We start from the raw sequence: 19004 nt of genomic DNA on the forward strand, positions 1-19004 counted from the left end.
ACACCACAATAATAGCTATTTTGAACAAGAATCATAAATACATGCCAAATTTAGGGGGGTACAAGTATGAAAAACACAATATTTACATACTTTCAAAGTATCTCCCCCAAGATATTTATTAATTGCAATGGGAAATACAGTAACCCTTTCAGTGAAGGAATTTGTCAGACACCTCCCTAGACAAGTGATCAAAGTTAACATCACCAGTAGTAAGACAAATCACATCCTGTGCTTCCTGATATAATGTACTAAGAAGCACATGTCACTTCTGTGTCCAAAAATGCATAACTTGAATTGAATCACAAAGAAACATTAGACAAACCCAAATTGAGGGCCCTCCACAGTAAGTGGCCCGCACTCTTCAAATGTGTCAATTACATGAAAGACAAAGAGAAACTGTTCCAGGTTAAATGAAACTAAAAAGACAAAACAATTAAATGCAACATATAATCCTGGATTAGCTCCTGGACCAGAAAATGGACAATTAGTGGGACAACAGGTAAATCAATGCCAATTTCCTGATTTTGATAACTGCACTATGGTTATAGGAGATGTTAACATTTGGAGAATGTAAACAGACACTATATATAAATTTTTTTAACTAGTTCTTCAAGTGTGAAATTTTTAAAGTGTGAAATTACTTCAAAAACACTTTTTTATTTAATTTTAAGCGAAAAACCAAGTAGACTGGGAAGAATTAGTTCTAATACATATCCAACAAAGAATCCATATCCAGAATAAAAAACATTTAATCACTAATAAGAAAAAAACAGACCCTTCACAAAAGATATCCAATAAACATATGAAAAGGTGCTCAAAATCACTAGCTATCAGAGATATACAAAATAACAATCAGATACCACTACATATAAGTATGGCCAAAATGATAAAGACTGACAATACCACGTATGAATGAGGATGCAGAATAATTAGAACTCTATAAAATGCTGGCACTGTAAATTAGAATAACCACTTTGGAAAACTGTGTGGCAGTATCTACTAAAGCTATTTAACTCCTAGGGGTGTCGGGGTGTGGGGGTATGGGTGGAGGGGTATATCCATTCACCCAATAGAAATGAGTTCTTATGTCCATCCACCAAAAGACATGTACACGAATGTTCAAAGCAGCCCTACTCATAACAGCCAAAAAGTGGAAACAATCCAAATGCCCATCAACAGCAAAATGGGTAAATTGTGTATTCTCTCAGACATAATGTTGATTTAAAAGACATAAAGAGTATATAATATATGATTCCCTCTGTATTAGGCAAATTAATCTATGTAGTGATAGAAGTTGGAATATGGTTATCCCAGGAAGGACAGTACTGACTGGGAAGGGGTACAGGGGAGTTTTCTGTGGTGCTGGATACATTCTAGATCTTGATGTGGGTACTGGTTACACGGATGGATTGATATGTAAAAATTTTATATGTATATTTAAAGTTTGTACATTTTACTGTATATCAGTTATACCTCAATTAAAAAAAAAACTGGGGCAAAACAAAAAAATAATCACTATAGATAATGCCCTGACAGAATGCCCACTTAAGAAGCCTCTGGAATAATTCAAGTAAGAAATGAGTGGAGGGCCGGCCCCGTGGCTTAGTGGTTAAGTGCACGCGCTCCGCTGCTGGCTCCGCTGCTGGCGGCCCGGGGTTGGGATCCCCGGCGCGCACCGACGCACCACTTCTCTGGCCATGCTGAGGCTGCGTCCCACATACAGCAACTAGAAGGATGTGCAACTACGACATACAACTATCTACTGGGGCTTTGGGGAAAAAGAAACAAATAAATAAAATTATAAAAAAAAAAAAGAAAGAAATGAGTGGAAACAATGATGTGAAGAAAATAGACCAGAGAGATTATTTAGGCACAAGATTTGGCACCCTACTGAAAAATAAGGTTGAGGGGAAAGGATGCAAAGATAAATCTCTCAAGTATTTGGGTGGAAAGCAGTAGTATTACCCAAGATAAGGACTACAGAGGAAATGAGCTCAATTTTAGACATGTTGAGTGGAGATATTTAACTGGAGATATTCAGGGCAGTTAGATATATGAATTTAGAACTCAGATGCAACCTGCGCAGAATGTATAAATTTAGAAAATAGAAGCCAATAGATGATTAAAATCAGGAAACGATGAGAATGCCCAGGGAGAAAGTATAAAAGAGAAGATAGCCAAGGACAGAAACCTAATATTAGGGAGCAAACACAGGAAGTGTAGCAAGCATAAAAGACTGAAGGAAGAGTAAGAGAGGTGGGGAGTTATTAACAGTATCAAATAGGTTAAGTAAATTAAGGACAAAAAATGAGCACCGTAGTCCCCCGTTATCTGTGGAGAATACACTCCAAGACCCCCAGTGGATGCCTGAAACCGCAAATAGTACAGAACTCTATATATAGTACGTTTTTTCCTATACAGACATACCTATGATAAAGTTTAATTTACAAATTAGGCACAGTAAGAGATTAAAAACAATAACTAATTATAAAATAGAATAATTATAACAATATACTGTAATAAAAGTTACCATAGATCTTCACAACCTCAGCACACAATTTTTTTCCTTTCCTTATTAAGTTGAGAACTTTCACCTTATCACTTAAAGAAAGCACTTTACAGCTTCTCTTTGGCATATCCAAATTGCCAGCATCACTACACTTGTGCCTTGAGGCCATTATTAAGTAAAATAAGGGTCACTTGAACACAAGCAATGCCATACCGAGACAGCCGATCTGATAATCGAGACAGCTATTAAGTGACTAACGGGTGAGTATAGAGTGTGGATCCGCTGGACAAAGGGATGATTCACGTCATGGGCAGGACAGCAAGAGATTTCATCACACTACTCAAAATAGCACGCAATTTAAAATTCATGAATTGGGCCGGCCCCATGGCTTAGCGGTTAAGTGTTCGCACTCCGCTGCCGGCGGCCTGGGTTCGGATCCCGGGCACACACCGATGCACCACTTCTCCGGCCATGCTGAGGCCACGTCCCACATACAGCAACTAGAAGGATGTGCAACTATGACATACAACTATCTACTAGGGCTTTGGGGGAAAAATAAATAAATAAATAAAATTAAAATTCATGAATTGTTTATTTCTGGAATTTTCCATTTAATATTTTAGGACAGTGGTTTGACCGTGGGGTAACTGAAACCACAGAAAGCAAAACCACAGATAAGGGGGCACTACTATACCATACCCATCTATGACTACTTACAGAAAAAAGAAAGTCAAGGTTATTTGGGGTTTTCTGACATTCTCAATTGAAACTAATCCCATCTCATGCAGTGGTAGCAACAAGAAGAGCTGTCCCATGACACAGTAAAGAAATCTGGACTATCAAAATGTATTTTCTAAAGGAAAGGCAATGCAGCAAAGATAGTCTTTTCAACAAATGATGCTAGAACAACTGGACATCCACATGCAAAAAAAAATGAATCTAGATAGACCCTATACCCTTCACAAAAATTAACTCAAAATGGATCACAGACCTAAACATAAAATGCAAAATTATAAAACTCCTAGAAGACAGGAGAAAACCTAGATGATCCTGCATACAGCAATGACTTTTTAGATACAACACCAAAGGCACGATCCGTGAAAGAAATAATAGATAAGATAGACTTCCTTAAAATCAAAAACTTCTGTTCTGCAAAAGACAATGTCCAAAGAATGAGAAGACAAGCCTCACACTGGGAGAAAATATTCGAAAAAGACACATCTGATAAAGTACTGTTATCCAAAATATACAAAGAACTCTTAAAACTCAACAATAAGAAAACAAACAACCTGATTAAAAAATGGGCCAAAGACCTTAACAAACACCTCACCAAAGAAAATATACAGGTGGCAAATAAGCATACGAAAAGATGCCCCACATCATGTGTCATCAGTCAAATGCAAATTAAAACAATGATACCACAACACACCTAGTAGAATGGCCAAAATCCAGAACCGTGACAAGACCAAATGCTGACAAGGATGTAGAGCAACAGGAACTCTCATTCATTGCTGCTGGGAATGCAAAATGGAACAGTCACTTTAGAAGTTTCTTATAAAACTAAACATACTCTTACCACACAATCCAGCAATCGTGCTCCTTAGTATTCTACCCAAACGAGTTGAAAATTTATGTCCCCACAAAAGCTGCACATGCATGTTTATAGCAGTTTTATTCATGACTGCCAAAACTTGGAAGCAACCAAGATGTCCTTTAGTCAGTGAATAAATACATAAACTATGGTACATCTGGAAAATGGAATATTATTCAGTGCTAAGGAGAAATGAGATATTTAAGCCATGAAAAGACATGGAGGAAACTTAAATGCACATTACTGAGTGAAAGAAGCCAATCTGAAAAGGCTACATACTGTAAGATTCCAACCATATGATATTCTGGAAAAGGCAAAACTATGGAGACAGTAAAAAGATTAGTGGTTGGAGGGAAGGATGAACAGGAAGAGCACAGAGGATTTTTTGGGCAGTAAAACTACTCTGTACAATACTATAATGGAGGATACATCTCATTACACATTGTCTAAATCCATAGAAGGTACAACACTAAGAGTGTACCCTAAGGTAAACTATGGACTTCGGGTGATCATGACATGTCAATGTAAGTTCATTAATTACAACTGGTGTACCACTCCGGTGGGGATGTTGATAATGGGGGAAGCTATGCATGCGTGAGGGTGGGAGCATATGGGAAATCTCGGCACTTCCCCCTCAATTCTGCTGTGAACCTAAAACTGCACTAAAAAAATAAATCTTTTTTTAAAAAAAGTAGTTTCCCCCAACAGCCTCCAAGCCTCACACCCACAAAAATACACTGGCCCAAGAGAAGCTAATTTATAAATGGTCACTCAGGTAAGAAAAAACAGAATAAACCTAGAAACCAAATCTTCACACTCTTGGTTTGATATTCTTTCTACTTCATTAAAACTAGCCATTAAAACGTGTCTCCTTATCATTAAACCTACACACAGCATCAAGGGGGAAAAAACTATCCCATTCACAAATAATTACTGAATGCCTACTAAGTTCCTAACACCAGTCTAAGTGCCAGAATTATAACAATAAACAAGAACAACACAATCCTTGCTTTCATGGAATTTAAATTTTAATGGGGAGGAAGGGTGTTAAACAGATGATTAAATAAGGTAATACGTATAAAGCACTCAGAATAGTGACTGGTATATAGTAAGTGTTCAATAAATATTAGCTATTATTATCGATAAATGTTACCTATAATATTAGCTATAAATATTACCTCTATAAGGTAATCAGCCTTATACATACTAAAAAGCAAACTTTTTTATTCATTCAGTTCTCTAAAACTCAAGAGATTCCTTTGATGTACTAAATTACCTTATTTTTGATCAGCAGGCCATCTTTTAGAGAACTGCCCCTTCTCCCCAATCTATTTCTTGTGGGCCTATCCAGAGGTAGACAAGTCCAGTCAGATTTCCTTACAGAGGAATGTGAATCACTGGAGAGGCAGCAGGAGATGAGAGACATTCAGAAGTTCAGTTCATATGGCTGAGCTCCACACGGCCCCATCTCTGCCAGCACTACTCTGGCTCGCGTCCTCCCTGAGGCCTGGCTGTTCAGCTTGTTTTTCAATTCTATCCTTCCAGTAAGTCTCTTTTTCTTGCTTAAAACAGCCAGAATTTGTGTTGCTTACAAAGAACCCTACTTGATACAGTTAAGTAATGTAAGATCATTCTACAGTTAGATAACGTAAGATCATTCTACAAAAAAGGAGTGTTCACGACCAAATACAATTGCCAAAACTCATCAAACTCTACATTATTAAAACGAGTAAATTTTACTGTGTAAGGTATACCTCAATAAAACGGGGGGTGGGAGGAGTATTTAATTTAAAAGCATAAATAGCACATTTATAACATATTAAAAAATAAAAATTTTTATAATAAAATATTTTTAGGTTATTTTCATACATATTGATTTTATTATGCTCTATGGCTAAAAAGCTTACATAGGAAACACTTCTTAAGATAGCCCATTTTAGGGGGCAGCCCCGTGGCCTAGCGGTTAAGTGCGCACGCTCCACTGCTGGCGGCCTGGGTTTGGATTCCAAGCCCGCACTGAGGCACCACTTGTCAGGCCATGCTGTGGCGGCCTCCCATATAAAGTGGAGGAAGATAGGCACACATGTTAGCCCAGGGCCAGTCTTCTTCAGCAAAAAGAGGAAGATTGGCATGGATGTTAGCTCAGGGCTGATCTTCCTCACAAAAAAAAAAAGATGGCCCATTTTGGAGCCAGCGCTGATGGTCTAGTGGTTAAAGTTCCAAGCTCTCACCCCAGCAGCCTGGGGTTCATTTTCTGGTCACAGAACCATACCACCTGTCAGTTGCCATGCTGTGATGGCGGCTGACACAGAGAACTAGAAAGACTTACAACTAAGAGGTACAACCATGTACTCCGGCTTTGGGGAGAAGGAAAAAAAAAAAGATGGCCCATTTTAAAGTAGTCCCATTTAAAGCCAAGCTGCAGTGACTGCAGTGATTCTAGAATAAGAGAAGTATGTTAATATCTAAAAACCATGTCTTGCTCACTAGCGCAATAAAGCTCACAACATCCATAATGATCATATCTTGCTTTCAAGTTTATTGACAGCACCCTACAGTACTTTGCTTAATTATCTCTTTCGCTTATATTTCCACTCTCTATTTAGTCTTACTTTGCAAGCAGCCTATATCAGCAGGAAACTCCTTCAAATGCAAACCTCTCCAGCTCCAGGAAAGACTGAAATTAGGACGGCCACCTTGTTCATGTTTTACAAGAATTTAAGAACTGCCTTCTTACTTGGTCATACCATGCTCCATTCACTAAGCAATCTCTAGGACAGGGACTCCGAGGTACACAGGAAAGAACACAGGTGTCCTACTTGCCACCAATCTAAAAGCCTAAAGCACATGCCAAAATACCTTCAGTCACCTTAATAAATCCATATTGGATCTGTTACTCATTAGTACACCCTCATCACTTTTGAGACATCTTATATTTTAAGATTAGTAAAACAGAAGGGCAAATAATGGAAAAAGTAGACTTTGAACATCCAAGTTGCATGTGTATAAATTTATATGATAAACTCCACATATATTGCCTATCACTGTTATATTTGCAAATAAATGATTAATTTTAATTTTAAACATTACAAAACTCAAATTTTTGTTCTCACAATTTTCAGATTTAGCCACTTTATAACAGATGCCCTTTATCTAGCAACTTCCAATATTAAATTCAAAATTGTCACCTCCTTCCAGTAAAAATTCAGCCATCTGATCCCTGATCTCCCAAAAATGTAATCAAATTTATAAGTTTTAAAATTATTTCCTAAGTATCCTACTGTACAGCCTCTGGTAATCAGCCTATGTAGGTACTGCACATAGTCAGCCAGTACCAAAATCAAATTTAAACTATTCCAAGTCCACTTAAATTCAATGCTGTGTGTCTCCCAACAGTGTTCTCAAGCAAACAGAGCAGACCTGGTTCAACATAATGTTTTAACTCTCATTGCATCTTCCTCTGAGTTTAGCAAAACAAACAATATAAGTAACTCAAGTTTCAACACAGTGTGTAGAAAATCGAAAATAAAATACATCTAAATGAAAACCTTGTTTTGCAACATATTAATATTCCAGCTTCCTAGCCTCTTTTCTTCTATTTAAATTTTAATTACCTCATGAGTTTCCATTTTTACAACACGAACCCAAAATATTTACAAGATGAAAATGAGAAAAGCCCAACGTTTACCTACCCAACATTTGGCAACCCAACAATACCAGTTTTCAAGGAGGTTCCAAATCTTCCAATGATTGGGGGTGGTTTAATTCCATCACCTCCCTTTTTCGGGGGCATCTAAAATGTCAAAACAAATATACATATGAACAAAACTTTTTACTATCCCTATCGACCAAAAACACATTTCATCACACAAAATGCATTATTGAATAACAGATTATGAATAAAACATACTGTCTATATCAATCACAAAACTGACACTTTACTTTTCAACAAAAATAAAACAAAAAAGTTCTCTGAACAGATCTGATTCTGATAGTTGTCAAAGCAGCCACTCCTGAGAAGTCCTGGAAAGACTGATCTAAAAATATATGCGGCACCAGAAATCAAAAATAAATTTAAAACTTAGCTGCGAATCTTCCATCCAGACTGTTTACAAAACATTTCATTTCTTAACCTGACATGGTTATTTCAAATGAAAGCATTTGGAAGTAGGAGTACAGATAAGAGAGTCAAAGAAAATCCATTCCAGAACCACCAGCAACCAAGTCACCTCCCACCAAACCAATCCTCTTATCTGGAACCTGCTCTTTCCCATTTCCACTACAAACACCATTTTTCACATGGAGGAACACACGCCGGTATCAAGGTCTTTCCAACCAAGTCTCTTCCACCCTTGGAACTGTAGGTGCGACTCATCAGTCCTCATAAGCAACCTTCGAAATCTACAGTCTGATTATTTCTAGCCGTAAATAAATCCACAAACCCTTTTTATTTACAAGTCCAAACTTTCTCGGTCTCTGCTAATCTGGCTCCAAATTCCTCAGTGCAGAATTAATCCCACTTTACTACTGCACACCGAACTCAGGAGGACTGTTAACCTCACGTTTTATACGCTTGGCACTAAAACTGTCCCTATCTTCTGGATCCACTTGAACCTCCTGGGGCCACCCTGAGGCCATGCTCATGAAGTGATATTCCAGTCTCTGATCCCTGATCCCGAGGACCTGGGATCTCCCTTCTCGGGGTCTTAACTCACACCTGTTCCCAGCCAAACCCCAGGCCTCCAAAGCACCGCTGCACAAGGAGAGCCTCTCCAGTCCTCTGGCCTCCCACCGAGGGGTGGCCGGCAGTCCAGCCTAAGTGGGCCCCCACCCAACACGTTCTCCCTCCGCAGTGGGCGACTGGGCGTCCCGGCCTCCGGAGGCGGCTTTCCCAGAGCGTGCCGGGCTGAGGCGTGGGCCGCTCTCGGGACGCGCGGCCTAGTCAGAGCGCCTCATTCATCCAGACACCCCACGCCGCCGCTGCCCTCGCCCCAGCCCGGCCACCTGGCCCTGGCCTGACGCCGGCCTCAGAGCAAGGGGCCGGGGCGCCGAAGACGCAGCAGAGAACGCGCCCGCGGGCTCCCTGGGGGCCTCACCGTGCTTGGGGAGGGCGATGACACGGGGTCCCAGCTGCAGCGGGAGACGAGTCTTGCCGGCAGCGAGAGGCGGGGAGCAAGGCGGAGGAAGGAGGAGGGAGCGCAAGGCCAGCCCCTCCGCCGAGCGGCACGCACGACGGCGGCGGCAGCGGCGGCGGAACGGGCGGGCTGGGCGCCTGACGGCACCTGCGCGCAGGCCGCGCGCCCCGCTCCGCCCCGCCCCGCGAGCCCACCCGCCCTGTCCATTGGCCCGACCGGCCAGGAAGGCGGGAGCAGAGTGGGGGGGGGGGCCGCGCGCGCGAGAGCGGGCGGGAGCTGGAGCTGGAGCCGAAGCCGAAGCCGAAGTCCGAGCTGCCGGCGCCGGTTTCTCCGAGCGCGCGTGTTCCGCGCCTCAGCGCGTGGGGCTTCTCGGCCCCGGATCTCCGCTTCCCTCCCGGTGCGCGCCCCACGTGGGCCTTACACGCTCGCTTGCCGGCCTGCAGCCTCGCACTTCACCCGCTGGACCCCGGGGCGCCCTCCCCCTGACGGACCGCCCGGAGACGGGTCACCTGAGGTCTGGCGGGCCGCCGCGCCAGCGGAGTCCTGAGGACCATGGCCCCAGCCCGTCTTGCTTTTCCTATAACTTTCTTCACTCAGTCCAGATGGTGAGAAGCTGTTAAATAAACTTTCTTAAAGGAAAAAAGAGCTAAGGGAAGCTTATGATCTAAGGATTGCTTGGTCGCCTTATCGTTTAGGCGTTTTACAGGCACCGGATCCCAGAATAGAGCCAATTTTCCCCCTTTTTCCTCTGAATAGTTAAGAGCAGGTGCCTTTGGAATTTGGGAAAGTACGTTCCAATCTGAATTCCACTAGTCATTAGCTGTGTGACCTTGGACAAAGTAAGCTCTCTGGGCTTCAATTTCCTCATGGATAAAATGAAGCTCTTGAGACCCACCTTACCAAGTTATTGTGAGGATAAAATGAGAATGTGTGTGAAGCTTGTAGCAACAGTACCCGGCATCTGTAGGAAAGGCTCGTAAATAGTAATAAAAGCTATTGTAAATATTAGGGTTTCATCCCCTCTCGCCCACACCTGACTACACCACGAGCTCCATCTGTAGAAGGAATTCTTTCATTTAGGTCCTGGCCTTCCATCAGCATTCAAGCATTTATGGCAATGAATGTAATACTTGTGCAAAAAATTGTGACACTAGAAGCTTCTTTCTGAAAGACTAGTTGCTAATAAAGGGAAGGATATGAATTGGTTGCTATCCTCATTTTACAGATGAGGAAGCAATATCAGAAAGGTTATGTAATTTGGATAGAGTCACACAACTAGTAAATGGCAGAAGCCAGATTTCAAGCCCCAATCTAATTGAGAAATCTGTTCTATTTTGGCCAAAATATTTTTCTAATAGGGACTCCTTATAAGCGGCAACTGAGCCATTATTTATAATAAAATTGCATTAAGTTTTTCCTAGCCGTATGAGAGCGATCTACTGAGGTAAGTTAAAGAGCTTTTTCTGTATATTTGGACGTTCTCAAGGACACAGGCAACTTGATTCAACTTTGGTTTTGTATTTTTTTTAGTATCATTCATAAATATGCACTATTTATATTCTGTCAGTCTAGCTCCGTTGTCACCAGAACCACATGTTTATAAAACAGGTGTCTGGGTGCACTCTAGCTATGAAACAGAGGGAAGCTAACTAGGCCACATTTTGTACCCACGATCAATATAAACTCCTATGAATAGTCCTAACAAAGTAATTCCTAAATTGCTTACTGCTGTTTTAGTAGTGAAGTTTTGTAGTTGGCTTTCACACTGCTGTTTGTGGAAACAGACAGGAACTATTACTTAAAGCGCTCAAGAATCCCACAGAGCCCACTCTGCCCAGCAACCAGCCACTCCAGTACTAATTGAAAACGTTCCCCAGTCATGGATTAGTAGAATCGTCTTTAACTTTATCACTGTCTTTTGGCCAAATCTCACTACTTCATTGTTACTATCTCTGAGATCTACCCATTCCCTTCAATTCACACTGTCAAGTCCTTGAGTCAGTTACCTGTTTCTCTAATCACAGCTCATCTTTCTTGCTTGCACTTTTGACCACCTATTGAGTGCCTTGACAAAGCAGGTCACGCAGATCTCAGGGAGCTGGGCAGAGTTTCAGGAGTGGCCAATTGCTGCTGCTAAGTTACCCAATAACAGGACTCCGTTTCCAGCTCACTGGGGGAAATGTGACTCGCTCTCAGTCCCTGGAGGTCCATTCATATTCACGAGAAAGAGCCCAGCATAAGTAAAGTTATACCGAGGGTCCAATCAGCCTTCGTCAGGTGGGTAGGGGTCACATAGTAGGAACATCCCTGTGAATGACTCTCTACTAATGAAGCATGCAGTTCTCAAAGAAGACACTAATGGGTATCTACTATTCTACGTGATAAATGAAGACTCAGTGAGACAAACAGGATATTAAAAGTTAACCCATGGTGCCGGCCCGGTGGCGCAAGCGGTTGGGTGCGCGCGCTCCGCTGCGGCGGCCCGGGGTTCGCTGGTTCGGATCCCAGGCACGCACAGACGCACTGCTTTGGCGGGCCATGCTGTGGCGGCGTCCCATATAAAGTGGAGGAGGATGGGCACGGATGTTAGCCCAGGGCCATCTTCCTCGGCAAAAAAAGAGGAGGATTGGCGGATGTTAGCACAGGGCTGATCTCCTCACAAAAAAAAAAAAAAAAAAAAAAAAGTTAACACAAATGCCAAGCCTAAGAAAATGACTTTGAATATAGGAAAACTTGTCCCTGAGCCTTTTGCACAAAGGGAAGTCTGTTTAGTACCTGTTGGGCTCAGTGATTAAGTGAAGCCTAGAGGAAAGAATCAGAGATGTTCTAGAATGGAAATTGAGCAAAAGATTTCTGTCAGAGGAGAAATGAGAATAGACTCAACATAAGGTCAGCTCAACATAAGGTTGCTACTGAGGAAAAATCAATGGGATGAAAAAAAGTAGACAGAGCCCATGTTTTCACTCTTTGCTATTATTAGCCTTTCAGAATTTTTCTTTCCAGGCTTCAGCCAATAACCAGGGATCAACGGAGATGACCAAAGGTCACAAAGGATCTAGAGAGTGGTTTGGAGTCAGTAGTTTATTCCCCCAAACAGAGTAGCTCAGTTGGAAATCCAGAGATTTACTGATCTTGTACAGAAAGCCTAGGGACAGGAGACAGGGAGAGCATACAGAAAGAGGAAGGAGGAAAGGAGAATAATGGGATTGGTGATATGTTCACTGTGGGCTTGCAGGGCTTGACTACACCTGTTGGCCAGCCTTGTCCACATCTGTTACAGGCATAACAGATAGGAAAATAATAGTAATAACTACACTAAAAGAGAAATTTAGTCCTGATAATAACTTTACAGGGAAAGGGAACAGCTTGCAAAAAAATAAGTACCTTGAAGGGTGGGAATTGGGGAGATATTGGTCAAAGGGTACAAACTTGAAGTTAGAAAATAAGTTCTGGGGATCTAATGCACAGCATTGTGATTAGAGTTGCCAGTATTGTATTATATACTTGCTGAAAGACTAGATCTTAAACGTTCTCATCACAAAAAAGAAATGATAATTGTGTGAGGTAGTGGAGGTGTTAGCTAACACTACAGTGGTAATTATATTGCAATATATGTGTATCAAAACAACACATTATAGGGGCTGGCCCCGTGGCGTAGCAGTTAAGTGTGCGTGCTCCACTGCTGGCGGCCCGGCGTTCGGATCCCAGGCGCGCACACCAATCCACCGCCTGTCAGTCCATGCTGTAGCAGCATCCCATATAAAGTGGAGGAAGATGGACATGGATGTTAGCCCAGGGCCAGTCTTCCTCAGCAAAAAAAGAGGGGGATTGGCGTGGATGTTAGCTCAGGGCTGATCTTCCTCACAAAAAAAAAAAAACACATTGTACATCTTAAACATACACAGTGTTATACATCAATTATATCTCAATTTTTTAAAAAATAAGTATCCTATATAGAATTATTAAATAGCATTTTTCTCTATGTTGCCTGTATGAGATTTTTTCCCCATATATATTAAGCTTTTTATCCTATTATATCCAGTGTCCAGAAAATAGTCCCAGATAGTTAGAGTATCCTGTTCTTCACTTTTTGTTGTTATTCATATAAAATTATTTTTTCGAGTACCTACTCCATGCTAGGCATTGCTCTAGGCTTTAGAGCAATGAAGAACAAGATAAATATGGTCCTCGCCCTCATGGAGCTTGTAATCTAGTCAGATAGACAAACAAGTAATTACACAAGTAACTATCCAAGAACCTGGTAAAAATCTGTAGGATACCTAGGTATTTTGATTACATTGAAGATTTAAAATAAAACACCTTGATTTTCTCTTACTTTCAGGACTTCTGATATTATATACCAGGCAGTGCTTAATCATACCCTTTCCCCGTCCCGTTGCCAGCAGCACTCAGACCCTATCAGGCATCAGCAAAGAAGGAGATTTTCGATTTTCATTCTTCCACTTGATAGATCATGATTCTTAATTTTTGAAATTTGACTATAAGTTACCTGTGAAGTAAAACATGTTTAATCAACTGCTCTCTCTTCTGGAATTGCTCACTGTATTTGAAAGAATGCTGATTGATTCAAAAGTCCAGTTATCATTGGAGAAACTACTAGAGTTTTATCTAATCTCATAATTCACGGATAAAGATTTAGGAATCCTTAAGAGAAAATTTTACATGCTGTTTTCCAAGAGGCAACATAAAAAAAGTATGCTAATCTAGAAATGTAAATATATTATTAATGTATTAGCTAGGATGCTTTTAGCTGCAAGTAACAGAAATTGTGATTCAATGGAAATGTATCCTAAGTAACAGTCCAGAGAGGGAGAGCTTCAAGATTGATAGATTCTGTAGCTCAACACTGTTTTCAAAGATCCTGGTTCTTTCCATATTAAGACTCTGCCTTCTCTAAGCTTCCTCTGGCTTCATCCTCAGGCTACAAGCAAGAAAACTGCTGTAGCAGTTCTAGGCAACATATCTAGAAATGACAATATTCAGAAGGGCTGGGAGGAAGAAACCATCTCTTCCTATAACTCTCTCTTAGAAAAAGGAATCATGTCTTAGAAACCCTCCACCGGACTTTTTCTTCTACTGGTAAAATTGAATCTCTTTCCAGTACCTGAACCACACACTGGGGGGGAATGGGGTTACCCTCAGACCATTCAGCCCACCCTTAAGGCTGGAAAAGAGATCAACTTCCTCTGAGGGACATGGCTGTGTGGAATATGGATAGGTACGTGAGCAAAATCAGGGTTGTATAAGAAAAGGACACCAGTGTCCACTATACTTCCTGAACCATTTTTTTCAAGACAGCAGCTTGAGCACAGTGTGATAATTATAAAAGAAGTCAGTGGCACTGGTGCTCATCTGATGTACTGTACATAATTGTAATAACTGTTGACACACCTAGTTCTCTAAGAAAACACTGAAGAAAATTGATCATCTTCTAATAACACTTGATGGTGTTGTGAAAATAATATTTTTGTTAACCTTTACAGGATACTTAAAATTCCAGTATGGACAGGGGAAGTTACTTACCAAAATGTGTCACAAGAGTCCTGTCAATTGAACTGGAAATTGAGGAATCTTGTGCATAACCCTAGGTCTCCAAACTCATGGCCTCTCAAATTAACCCCAGCTCAGCATAACATATCACCTTCATTACAGTTTTGAACCTGTGTTGGTCATTTCAAAGAATATTTGTACTAGTCAACATAGGCTAGATTATGATACAATAACAGACAACTCCAAAATTTCAAGGGGTTTGCTGATTAAAAGTACTTTTCTTACATTAAGTCCACTGGAGATCTGCCAGCTGTCCATGAATTGGCTTGGCACTTTTAGGCTGCTTCAGTCTCTAAATCCTTCTGTATCAAAGTGCTCCCCCTGCAAAGAGACATTTCACTGGTCAAGTCACAGGGTCATATCTAATTTCAAAGGGCAGGGAATCCTTGTACACAGAAGTAGAGGAGAATTAGATACTGATTAGATAGTGATAATGCCTACCACAATATTCACAATAGATTCACAAATAGATTCTCTGAAAGACAGTCTTTCTAAATCAATTTGCTATCATCAATATATTACAGTCAAGGCTGCCCTTCTTTCTAAGATGACTCTCATAAAGAAGCCACGACTAATGTTATTTTGGTGGTGCCTACTCATGCCGTGGCCCCTTCATTCTAAGAAAGATCCGTTCCCCTCACCCTACTGAGGGAGTAGGCCTAAGTCTTCCTGTTTATAGCACATGAACTCTCTAGCCACAGCAGATTGGACTAGGCATGGGTGAAAACCTGATGCAAGCTGGGCAATCAAGATTCTCTTTCTCTTGAGAAGTTGGACATAGGACATAGCAGTAAATATTATTGACTTCTTAAAGAGAACATAGAATCAGGACTATGTCAGACACTTTTCTTGACAGGCCCAGGCACAGATCCTCAAAAGAAAGAAAGAGAGCTGGCCCCGTGGTGTGGTTAAGTTCAGTACACTCCACTTTGGCAGCCAGGGTTCACAGGTTCAGATCATGAGCACAGACCTACACCGTTTATCAGCCATGCTGAGGCGGCAACCCGCATACAAAATAGAGGAAGATTGGCACAGATGTTAGCTCAGGGCTAATCTTCAAGCGGAAGAAAAAAAAAAAGAGAAAAAGGAAGATTGGCAACAGATGTTAGCTCAGGGCGACTCTTCCTCACCAAAAAAAGAAAACAGGCAGGCAAGAAGAAGGGTAGGTAATCAGCCATATGGTCCTTTAATCACAAGTTCTGACTTTCCAATTCCAATCTAGTCCTCCTAAAGCCTTGTATGTTTTCTGACCTTGGACTTGGTGAGATAATCCTGTGTTCTATCAAGAACTTCCATTTTCTGTTTAAATTGGTTTGCAATGGGTTTCTATTTCTTACAGCCAAACAGTGGTTGCAATAGCCAAAACAAAGAAGAGCTTATACTCTCCTGAAAACTATTAATGTATGTTAGGGGCACATTGGTCCGATGATTCTCTTTCCTGTAGTTTTGAATTATAAGACATTATTTCCTGGAATGTGTTCTGTGGAACAGTGATCCTCTAAGCTGCCCTGTGGAACAAGGGATCTAGGATCAGATAGGTTTAAGAAGTGCTGCATACTACATCCCCCTTTGAGAGACTGATAAGTACATTTAAGGTTCTGAGAAGTTCTGCAGTAAAGAGACCTGTTAAATCTCCTTAACCCAGCATTACCAAATGTGTACATAGTTGGTCACGTAATACACATTAAAATCTGTTGGAACATGTGCCCTGTGGAGAGCAACTCTTTGAAAGTTGCTGTTATAATGATTTAGGAGTACTTTTCGTTGCAGCAAAAATCGGTTGAAACGTGCTCTCTTCCCTTGCTTTTTTAACAACTACCAAATGACAAAAATGATTATTTAACAAGAAAAAACAAGTATTAACTCTAAGGAAAGCACTGCTGCCGCCAGATGTCTCACCACCAAGTTCAAGTTTAGAATGGAGTCTTGCGCTTCATTTTACTCTGGATGAGAATATACCTTTTCAAGGGGAGTAAAAGATCTCCAAAGAGGGGGATGAAACTTGTAGCTCTCCTTGAGTGACCCTGGAAAATTATTGAGGAATCTCCCTCTGGGAACTATCTTTGGGATATCCTGTCTGACAGCTGATAGGAGAACCCTTGATTAGGATAGCCACTTTTTTATATAACCTCTGTGCCTTATGTAAATTAACAGGACTAAAAAGACTGGTTAACGCTTTGGCTTCCTGGCCAGCTGAAGTAATGAATAACAACAGCTCAGGTTATCGCTCCTTTAAAGCAGAGCTAGATTACACAAAATGACCTAGGAATCAAGGGAGGAAGTAGAACGTACTCACAATCATCTTCAAGATCAAACGATTTCTGCTGCTTCTGCTTGTCTTAAGAGGTTTTTTGGTGGGGAGAATGAAAATGGTTATTACACCCCTATTGTGTGCCAGATACTAGCCACTTTACATTTGGGACCTAATTTACCAACTCTGAAAGTGTGTATCATTATACCCCTTTTACAACTAAGGACATCAAGTCCATAAAAGGTTAGGCAACTTTATTACAGTCTTATTATTAGTAACTATTAAGCTATATAAAACCAATTCCATCTGACTCCAGAGTTCTTGTACTTTCTATTTAAACATGCTTGTCCCACAACAGCCAGATGATGTGTTACACATAGTAAATGATGCAGTCTGTCTAACAGTATAAAGAAGAAAGGTGTGTTTGTGTGCTTGCTTTTTACTGGAGCAAAAGATTAACTCAAATATTTCGTGTGAAAAATTGACCTCAAAGAGAACTTCTGGCTAGGATTTCTTTTTTTAATCATGAATATTTCAGTTCAGTAAATAGGACTATTAACAAGATTGGAAGACATATTCAATCTATCTGTAGGCTTTGGTACTCAAGCACAAACAAGAGCCTGGAAACATTAAGTCTTCAGTGTTCGTGACATGACCAGGATTATCTAAATTGAGGCGTGATTAAGATGTTTTGTCAGGGAACAGTTTATGCAGGGAATCCGGGATGAATTGCTGTGAAATCACTGGTGAACTATTAAATGGTGCATATAAGTAGGAAGATGAGGTCCCAGAATAATGTTTCTTTCCATTTCTTCTGTCTTTTAACCTCAGTTCTCATTACAGCCTGAAGAAAAGTATTTTCTAATGATGCTTATAAAATAAACAAAGAACCTTGCCTGGCAAAGTACCAAGACAACTGTTCTGAAACAAATGAACTTAACTGTTATATCACCAACGTGATATAACCACAAAAAGAAAAGAACTATTTTAAATTTTTTTAGAACACAAGACTTTGACTATGTTTATTCCTAGAAATATGTATCCTAAGGACAAAAAGAAAGGCAAATTTTAAATTTCATTTAGTAGTCTAATGATTAGTAAAAAAAGATATTGGTTTCATTTTTGAAACTATTTTATGGATATTAGAGAACAAATGATTATGTTAATATGTTAGGATCCAAAACTTTCCGTATAAGAGATGAAACATACAAATAGAAAAACACAGAAGTAAAATTCCAATAATTTTTTGTTTCCTGAAAAAGCTTAAAAGCAGTGACAACCCAATAGCAATGATCAGGCGTGGCACCCATATTATACCTTTTCAAGATAACTGATTCCAGGTCTAGGTCAAAAAATGTATAAAATGAGCCTGGGATGTCTTCTACCTGAAAGCAAGGAAGTTATCCAAGACTGTTGGGGTTGTATCAAAATGACACAAAAGTCAACTTCCTTTGCCTAAATACAGAACAATTTAAATATCCAAAAGAAAAATGACTGCAGCTCATTGAAATGCATTGAAAGTATAAAATCCACAAGTTCATGATTTGAAAAGAGAAAGAAAGCTAATTAATTAGTTAATTAAGTAACCAAAAGTCACTGGTCACCGTTGGAAGTAGCTAGGGCATTCTATTAGTTTGCTAGGGCTGCAATAACAAAGTACCACAGACTGGGTGGCTTAAACATTATTTTCTCACAATTCTGGAGGCTAGAAATCCAAGATCAATGTGTTGGCAAGGTTAATTTCTTCTGAGACCTCTCTCCTTGTCTTGCAGATGGCCACCTCCTCCTGGTATCTTCACGTGGTCTTTTCTCTGTGTATATCTGTGTCTAAATCTCCTTCTCTTATAAGGACAGTCATTGGATCAGGGACTACCCTATTGACCTCATTTTAACCTAATTACCTCTTTAAAGACTTTATCTCCAAATACAGATACTGGGGGTTAGGAC

General features: G+C 40.5%; 1 protein-coding gene across 1 annotated transcript in view; it reads right to left on the minus strand.

Annotated features, from left to right (window-relative positions):
• The window catches only part of OLA1 (Obg like ATPase 1), a 174396-nt gene extending 165038 nt beyond the window's left edge, over positions 1 to 9358 (minus strand). The window contains exons 1-2 of the mRNA XM_004426636.2: positions 9197 to 9358; positions 7793 to 7893 (exon numbers count right to left, since the gene is read on the minus strand). Coding sequence (XP_004426693.1) covers positions 7793 to 7893 — 101 coding nt within the window. The 5' untranslated portion in view covers positions 9197 to 9358. The remainder of the gene's footprint in view (positions 1 to 7792; positions 7894 to 9196) is intronic.
• Between the last annotated feature and the right edge of the window lie 9646 nt (positions 9359 to 19004).

Source organism: Ceratotherium simum, chromosome 9 (assembly GCF_057802395.1).
Source record: "Ceratotherium simum simum isolate JZ-2026a chromosome 9, ASM5780239v1, whole genome shotgun sequence".
Taxonomy (NCBI): Eukaryota; Metazoa; Chordata; class Mammalia; order Perissodactyla; family Rhinocerotidae; genus Ceratotherium; species Ceratotherium simum.